The sequence below is a fragment of the Larimichthys crocea genome, chromosome XXII (genome assembly GCF_000972845.2).
Source record: "Larimichthys crocea isolate SSNF chromosome XXII, L_crocea_2.0, whole genome shotgun sequence".
Classification (NCBI taxonomy): Eukaryota; Metazoa; Chordata; class Actinopteri; family Sciaenidae; genus Larimichthys; species Larimichthys crocea.
In genome coordinates, this window is record NC_040032.1 from 6,781,703 (window position 1) to 6,791,347 (window position 9,645).

Genomic DNA, 9,645 nt, shown 5'->3' on the forward strand with positions numbered 1-9,645 from the left:
TTGTTAGTGCGGTTGGAAAATCAGATGAAAAAAAGAGTTTTTCAAGTTTCTCAGAACAGCTAAATGTGCCAAACGTGTGTGTGTGCATGTACAGAGTGGGTGAAACAAAGGAACCAGTCCACTTATTTTCCAAATTTGGAAAGAAATAACTTACATGAACGAGTAATGCAAATAAAACCAGTCAATGTTAAAAAATATAAAGAGATATATTTTTGTCCCGTGTGTATGTTTGATGGTAATCAGTGGTTGTCATGTTTGTTAGCCATTTAGCCCATGTGGTTTGTGGTTTAAGCCCCGCTTTGTATGCTCACATCTCACTCTGTGGTACATGTGGACAACACTGGTCTTTGATATAGACACAATGAACATTAGCTCGAAATAGCTGCTTGAAGCAGGCGTCTCAGCAGGAAATCCTAAATCACACTATTGATCAGTATAGCATTTATTGTTATTGTTGTATTTATTATTGTTTATTTTAAATTGCTATCATTACAGAATCATACAGTCGTTTAACATTCAAGTTCTTCAAAAGAAATTGTGGCCTAGGCTACACACAAAATAAAACATATACAACGCACATGAAAAATACAGTCACAAAATAAAATAAAAAGATAATGAAAACAGATAAACCCGTGTGCATAAAATGATGCATTTTATAAACAAAAGTCTGGTTTACTTGTCAAACAGTTGGTTTGAAGTAAGGTTCCACCTCTCACTGGGCAGACTGCCACTCACAGTTTAGGATAATGAGGTGGCACCTGGGGTGGCCAATCAGGTTTCATATGCCAAACTCTGGGTATGCTCCCCTGCTGGCACTGAAAACATAACCTTGGTCGTAATTACTGCAGATTTTTAAAGGGCAAAGTAAATCAGCACATACTGTATGTCTAACACTTTGGTTTCTGTATACTGTATATAGAATGCCTGCATAAGATACAATAGCTGGAATCCAAATGACTGCATTAGACAAACACAGTGAATACATAATATTAAAATAATTTCATAAAAAAAGTAAAAGAACCAGCTTTTATTTTGAAAGCTCAGAAACCTTTTATGAATTTTACACAATACATTTGATGCAAAAATCAAAACCACCTGCACATTTTATACTCAATAGCAAAGAGCACAGCCAGATAAATACACACTTGCACAATTGCCTGCAACTGTTTCATAACTGTTTAAAACTGACCACAGCTGAAAATAATACATAACACAATAACAATTCTGCAACCAACGTGATCGAGCTTTCACTTTACCCCCACAATTACTACAAGAAGTTTATCATATAATAATAATATTAATAATTTCTGTATTATTAATAATAATACAGAAAGGTTATCACAATACCAGAATTTTAATAAAAAAAGATTTTCTATTTCTAATTAACACAGTGCTGCTCACATACACATTTGTAATAGTGACTAACATTATTATTAAATCCTTTTTTCATCCGTGCAGCCATGGGTTGAAGATCTGATTGTAGCCAGTTTACTCTCAATGTTACTGGATGACAGTATCATATTATTAAGTCATCAATACTTGTGAGAACTTTATTATGCTGTGTGTTCATAAAGTCTCAGATTTTGAACTTGCGTTACGGAGTTACACCTTGCAGTGGGGAAAGGCTGTGTTGAAATCTCACAGTGTCTTGCTGCTGTATACTTGACTGGAGGTGGAGGGGGTTTGAACGGAGGCGGTAGATCCATTCTAAAAAGAGAGCACAAATATTGACTGGTGGCGTTGCTAGAGAGTTATTGCAGCTATTCTAGGTCACGTCCATAGGAATCCATTGATTGGTCACCCAGGACATGACCCTGAATACGTGCAGGCATGTGCAGAGGATGCTTGAATGGATACGGAAGAAGAGTTTTACCTCTGCTTTATAACTTGTTTCCTGTAGATGAAGGCAGCCACAGCGATCAATACCAGCACCGGAACAATGATTAACAACAACAACAGCTCACTCTCTGCACCATCGGTACCTAAGAAGCATATTCAGAGAGAGAAACGTCATTTTGGAAGACACAAACAGCTAAAGATGTGTTTGTAAGATACTGACCAGCTTGCTTTGGTGAAACCCAGCAAGCTGTGATAAATGTAAAGCTACAGTAAACTTTTTCCCCATGTGTCCTGCAGTGTCCTGTTGACATTTCTTTTAACGAGATTTCTCCCTTGAAGAGGGAGTCTAGCCCGAGGCTGAGAAAACTACAATCTTTGAAGCCTCCACATGTGATGAAGATACAGATGGTGAAGGCAAAGTGAGTGCAGCTTAAATTCATCTGTACTTTGTAAGGACTTTTGCCTTTTGTGCAGTTATTTGTGGCTTTTACAATTCACTTTCGAACATTGGGGCTGCTCGCCTCACCTTGTTAGCCGCAAACAATGTGAAACAATGAGAGTGATTCATGGAGATTGCATTCATGGGTAAGTACATTTACCAAAATTGAAAATATTATATAGTTATTACCTTCATCCCGAGTGACTACTACATTCCAGAGAGTTGTGGTTGCACCAGTGTTTTCAGAGTCTTCTGTCACGCTTCCTCGGGTGTCGGATTCTTCTGGGCTGGTTGAAGAATCGATCTCTGGTTGCATTGTAGGGAGCGTGGACGTGTAGGTCCACGTCTCCTGTGTTGATTCGAACATTGAATCTGTACTACCATAGCTTAATGTTGTGGATAGATTGCTGGTCACTGATTGGTCAGAAAAAGTGGATGTCTCTGAAGTGTGAGTCGCGTTTGTGTCCTGATCAGTGGTGTTGTTGGAGTAATGGATGTCAGTGTGTGTGGCAGGGGTTAAGGTCAAACTGGTCTGTGTATTATTTGTATAAGAGGTGAACGTAACATTGCTGATGTTTGAACTATCATCTGTTGCGTCAGAAGATGTTCCATCAGAGCTCATACTTATGGTCCAAGTCTCATTGGTTTCAGTGGTTGTAAGCACTGTGGTCGGTGACGTGGTAAGGCTGCTGTCTGCTGATTCAGTCCAACCATCCTCAGTTATGTTAGACCGTGGTGACACTGTCGCAAGACCTGTAAGCAGCAAAGCAAGAAAGTTTATAATAGACATGCTGTCAGCAATAATATACATATTGTTTGGTTGTTGTCAATGCAGTATCGGAAACTTTCTTGGAGGCCAACAGCACTCATATGTTCGAAGAGAAATCCTGATATAGGAAACTGACAGACAGGAATCTAAATAAAAAAAAAAACTATTAAAGTCTGTAAAAATACAGCTGTACCCTACAGCTAATCAACTCCGCAGCTAATCGCCTATCTATATAATTTATTTGTTTGTTTCAGGGGGTGTTATGTGCTAGAATTATTTTTTCACCGGGGAGTAGTAACTTAACACACACGCACATAACACCGTAAAATCTTTTTTCATTTTACGGTTTTGTTTCTGCACATATTTGTCAAAATGCCAAACTATTCCTTTAAATGCTTAACGCTGGAGAGCAGAATAAAGAGTAGGAAGTATCAGTAATGCACCACAAAACTTTGAAATACCCAGCGCACAGTGATACATCATTAAAACATAGGCCGTGTTGGCATTTATGTGCATAATCAATAGGTAAAATAAGGCAAAGAGCTCATTGAAGAACCTGGGCCCTGAAGCCATGGGCAAAGATTCTTAAGACAAAGGAGTGTGCATGAATTGACAAATTCAGTGATACTTCATATATGTATTCCTAAGTTATGAGTACAGTTACTCCATGTCAATTCTTTTCATCTACCATGTGTACTCATGCATACACCCCTGTGAGACGCAACTGAGGGATTGAAACAATTACATATTTATATTGAATTCAGTACTTTTCAGCCCTTCTCTTTGGCTGTACTTCTCCAATACGGCCAACAGATTGTGCTCTCACCCCATGTCACGGTTCAGAGACGCCGCTGAGCGTGTTTGTTCCTGTGGTTTGAAAGTAGATAGAAACGGAAGAGCAGGAAGTGACTTTGCACGTCTGTGTGGGTTGTGCGTTTTTTTGTGTGACACGTATACAGGATGAGAAAGTAGACAACTGGGTATTATTTTTCTGCTTTAGCACAACCCACACAGCAATGTGAATGCTCTTTTAGTTCAGCTGAGTTCAGTATTAACCCTAAATCCCATGGGTAAATTGATTTGCAAGCAAATAATTGAGAGTTTCACACATAAAGTTTTCTTGTTTCCAGTTATTCACAGATACTGCTATGTTCCTGTGGCTGGCAGCTCCAAAATCCTTTGAATCTCCCTCTTTCCTTTCAGCTAATTAAAATTAAAATTGAGTGAGCTATACTATAATAACAAAAGTCAAGTATCAGCTCTCTGGTCCAGTGCAGTTTATTAAGTCATTCAGTCTCTTGGGACCTCTGCTAGATTGTTAATCCAGCCCTGAAAAAATGCTGAAATTTAGTGCGACAGAAAGAGAAAAACAGCGACAAAGAAATGGAGACGCTCACCTGTCCTTGTGGTTGTGGTTGCTGTTAGCACTGTGACGTTAAACTCTTTGCGCAGACGTCTGTTGCCTGTGTTGACAGTCAGTATGTAGACACCCGTGTCAGCATCAGTCACCCACAAAAGCTCCAGAGATTCACTCTGTGACACCAGCTCCTTGTTCTACAGCAAAAAAAAAAAAAGTTTATGTAGCATAATAAATACTTTTTATTAAAAGATTATTTGATTAATCAAATGTTGGTGTGTTTTCCCTTACCTTGGTCCACCTGTACTGTGCATCAGAGAACACGTTGCATTGAATGGTCACATTTTCTCCAGCACTGACTTCAACGGTGCCACTGACATCACACATAAGATCTAACAGGAAGAAAAAGTGAGATTTATTTGAGTGCTATCGGAAAAAGACTACTGTAAGTTGTACATTTCCTGTGACTGCCCCTACTGTGACCGTAACATCTTTCGAGTTCACTTAAAGGACAGTACAGTAGGGTGTATTGTGCCTGCATCAGTGGACAACCATATGACTGATCAGGGATTAAACAGCAGGCCAAACAGAGGGAAGAGAATAAATGTCTTGCGGCAAACAAAGCTCTTACTGTAGATGTGTTCTTGCAATTATTACATTATTACATTTGCTCAGAACTAAATAACTGCTGAGACTGGCAGAGGGGCTGTGTTCTGATGCAATCAGGAGTAACATGAAATATATGCAATGGACAATTAAATAGAAAGTTGCCGCACATAATCCAAATGTTAAATCCTGTGAAGACTGCAGCTTCTGGCTGAGGTGTGTAGGTAAGGCTTTGCATGCATTTGCCTTCCGGCTTACCTTTGATCTTCAGCTCTGTTTCTCTCCTGATGGAGCCCAGAGGAAAGGTTGTGAGGTCACAATAATAGATGCCGCTGTCCCATTCTGTCACTCCGGGAAGATTTAGATAGGAACCAGTGGAATTGTCCACGATCTGCATGGTAACATTTGTTCGAAACAGATAGACTCCAAATTTTGGGCTGTACACAGCCAGCTTTGTGTTTTCATCATTATTCTTACTCCATTCGATACTGACAATATGGAGACCAGTTCTTTTTTCCATAATGCAGGGCAACCTCACATCCTGGCCCACTACTGCCTCTATTTTCTCCTTATAGAACACATTCTGACCTGTCAAGCACATCAGAAAACATTGGAAGCAAGAGAAGTGAGGAGACAAAATCACTTACACATTGAAGTTGATATTACATACTGCAGTCTGCTGGGATGCAGGAGGATAAAATCAGAGCGTTGTACTATAGGCAGCTTGTCACACCAGAAGCCAATATACATTTCAAACCCATGGTGATTGCCGGCATATTATATAAGCAACAGCATATGTGGTCCAGGATTACCTTGTATAATAGAAGCGAGGAGCAGGAGGGAGAAGGCCGTACCCAGTACACTTCCAGCCATGTCTGAACTCCCTGAAATCATTACGATCAATCAAGCCGAAGCTCCATTGAGGGATTCAGCAAAGACAGAAACAGTTTACTGTCTACTGAGGTTAACAAACTGTGAGACAGAAAACAGGATGACCTATCTTCACAGGAAGCCACACAGAGAGTGACACAAGTGAGTCATTGGTGTAGTGCTGTGGTGAAAACTTCTGGTGCATAAGCACGTTTGCAATAGATGCAAATCTGCTGCAGTGCCTATCACTCTATACTTACAGTAAGAGTGCAGAGAAATAACTCATTTGATTCTGGATTACGTCACTGATGATCAAATCACAGAGTGAAATGTTCTTTTAATTAACTTCACTTTCATGAATTCATTCCAAACATGCACATGAGTCACTCAAACTTTATTTTCGCAGTTGAGTCAAAGTTTGATGTGGTTTCTTAAAGAATAAATTGATACATTAAACATAAAAAAAAAAAAAGATTCATACAGGCTCATCACAGACACATGAAGACACAAACCTGAGGGATCCATCATCATCATGTGCACATATAGTCATTACTTTTAGCTTCATCTATTGCTTAATACGTACTCAACTCTTCTTTTCAATCTGAGCCACAGAAGAAAGATGATGAATTATAGTATGTAATGTAATGTATGTAACATGCTTCTATATAACAAAGATGATATGACTAAACAACTTGAACAACAAGTTGTTTTTTTCATGATTTGGCCTTCAAATCACCGCCTCGTTCTGCCCTCTGTGCTTATTAGTGTTTGACGTCTCGGAGTAGAACTTAACTATAAGCTCACTGCTGGGATAAAGAGAGAGAAGGAAAAGCCTCAGAAATAATGGGCAACCCTGGCAAATGTGATTTTATCGCTCCAGTTAAATAAATTGTTTACCCTATTCTTTAGAGACAAGCAATATTATTCCTGTAAGACATTATGTCTGATGCATAAATTCATTCTTCAAAGAACTGAATCATTGGTGTAGCGCTTTGAGAGAGAGAGAGAGAGAGAGAGAGCTTCATCTAACTACACCTAATTAGCACAGATCATAAGAACAAACTTGGAAATCTGTCTGAATCTTCTAACCCAAAGCTACATCTTTGTGCATATCTAATAGGCTAAGAAAAATGCTGGTAATAAGGCAAAAAGAGAGATTCAAGATAAACCTGTTGATGAACGGGTGGCAATATTTTCAGATTTGGTAGCAGTTGTTCAGTAATATGAACTGTTTTGCAAACAGCTTCCATCCGTTTTATGAGCTCACAATTTTCATCTCTCATGAGTGGTCTCTGATGACCTTGCAATGCATTTAGATGATTGATAATTTTACACTCATATTCAGTGTATGCCCTTTAACTTAAATGAGAGCTTAGAAGAGTGACTGCTATCCAAAGAGAGATATCTATCAGTGTTCTGTCAGTGTTTTATCAAAGTGCAAGGAGACCCTATTGTATCGCTCCATTTGATAAGGGATGTCACAAAGTCTCAAGGATTTCTGTCAGAAAGTAACATTGCTGTGACGACTTCATACGGTGGTCCAAGAAGAACGATGACAGCTAAATAAGTGGCAGATAAGCATTATTTTAGACATGAAGGTTAAATAGAAACTATTCTAATTCAATATGAAATAATAATGGTGGCAATGAATTGCTGGTCTTGGCCGGTTCTGCTTTCTGCTTCCTTTGGTGTAATGAGAAGGAAAGAAAGTGCTGTGACCTGCTGTTGCACCCTGCCCCCCTGCACACTCTAATAGTTCCCCGTAGGGCTCCTGGATACCCCTGTGACCTGCAGCAAATTGCACTTTTTACAGCACATTGCACCAGAACACTAATTGTCAACTCTACGTGTAGACATTTGTATCTATCTATGTGTGTGTATGTGTGAGATGTGTGTTTGCATGCCTGCTGACCTCAAGGCAGTGTGTGAACAGCATTAACACACATTCACACGCGCTGCACTGCTCGTCTAAGATTTTGCTTTGAGGTCAGTGTTATGTCTGAATGAGTTGGATTTTAAGATGTATTATTAAAATCTGGGTATGTTGTAGAGATTGTTTGACTATGAACCAGTCAGAGCCCCAAGAGACTATTTTATTTTAATGTACTGCTGCTAAATCTAACAAAGAGTGTAATTTATATTTATATATTCTAATGAACCAGACAGAATATTGATCATGGTACATGTGTGATCTGGATCTTAAGTAATATTAAAGGATTTCTGATTGTTCATCTCATTAAATATCAACATGCTGATACACAATTTTTGCTGTATCCTAAAATGTGTCATGCTCAAATATAGTGTGAGATCTGTGTAAAAAGATTCTGGTCAGAAGTATCTGGGTGGATGACCTGGAAGCAGCAAACATGCCTTTTCTTCCCCAGATTGTTGCTTTGAAAGTGTTTTCACATACAGTATACTGGTAGAGGCTGTGAAAGCCACTTTTGAGGTGAAATTCAATCTCAGGTCATCCTTTTACCTTGTCCGCTCTCGTCTGCTCCTGTCCCTCTAAGCGTTCCTACTGAAGTACAAATACTATGAGGAGTTTTGGATGTAAAATTACGACTCACGACTCACGACTACGAATCACGACTAAAACCTGAAAGCCCGAGTAGTGGCGCCTAAAGGCAGCAATGAGAAGACGAAACATCCCAATTAAACTTTGCTGGTTTTAAAATGTCTGCTGTTCTGACAGTATGTGTCTTCATAGTTACTACATTTTAAATGTTGAATTATAAACAGGTCTTTAAAAAAATTTCTGGTAGGGTGAAAATTATAATGGTGTCATTTTATAGACCATGAACAATGCAAGCGGCTGTTTGACTTTGACAGTATTGTGCTTTGAGCTAAATGCTAATGTTTTCATGTTAACATGCCTTAAAGGTCCAGTGTGTAACATTCTAAGGAGATCTATTGACAGAAATGGAATATTATATTCATAACTATGTTTTCATAAAACGAAAAATGAAAATAAGAACTGTTATGTTGGGAGCAGGTCGTCTTCCACAGAGTCTGCCCAGTCCAGAATGGACAAACCAAATACTGGTTTTACATAGCACTTCACGTTTTGTGGCCAGTGTGGTTTCTTCTTGACACTTGAAATGGTGAGGTGAGGGGTATTCAGTCAGTTGCATTCTGCAACTTCACCACTCGTTGCCACTCAATTTTACACACTGGACCTTTAAAAGACATGTTAACATGCTGATGTTAACAGGTAAAATTCATCATGCTCAGCATCTCGAGTTTGCATGTTCTCCCTGTGTCTGCATGGGTTCTCTCCGGGTACTCTGGCTTCCCACCACAGTCCAACCACAACAGGTTAATTAGTGACTCTTGCCCGTAGATGTGGATGTGAGTGTGAATGGTTGTTTGTCTCTATGTGCCTGTGATGAACTAGTGACTTGTCCAGGGTGTGCCCAGCCTCTGGCCCTGAATCAGCTGGGATAGGCTCCAGCCCTCCCTCCAGGCCCTAATGAGGTTAAGCAGTTACAGATAATGGATGGATGGCTTTGCTAATAAGCTCTAAGGAGACAGAGAGTACAGAGTATAAATCAAAGTATTAGACAAATAAATATTAATCTAATGGAACTAATTGGAAAGTCAGATTTGACAATGTCGTCTCCATCCTCAGGAGACCATGAATGTCACTAGTGATGCTAAAAAAAAGTTTTGCTTTGAACTCTTACTCTAACTTTTCACCAGACAAGTTTTTTGTGAGTTTATCAAAATCCTGTTTTGGAAACAATGAACAGACTGATAGAAAGA

The 9,645-nt window shown here is 39.2% G+C and overlaps 1 protein-coding gene across 1 annotated transcript; it reads right to left on the reverse strand.

The window, feature by feature from the left end:
* Positions 1-464: 464 nt before the first annotated feature.
* On the reverse strand, positions 465-6,039 carry si:ch1073-15f19.2 (T-cell surface protein tactile). Its single transcript, XM_010737001.3, has 7 exons — positions 5,823-6,039; positions 5,269-5,598; positions 4,696-4,796; positions 4,445-4,601; positions 2,468-3,031; positions 1,874-1,982; positions 465-1,707 (listed from the first exon to the last, which is right to left on the reverse strand). Exons 1-7 carry the CDS (start codon positions 5,902-5,904, stop codon positions 1,554-1,556), a joined length of 1,497 nt encoding a protein of 498 aa, XP_010735303.3. The 5' UTR covers positions 5,905-6,039; the 3' UTR covers positions 465-1,553.
* Positions 6,040-9,645: the final 3,606 nt, after the last annotated feature.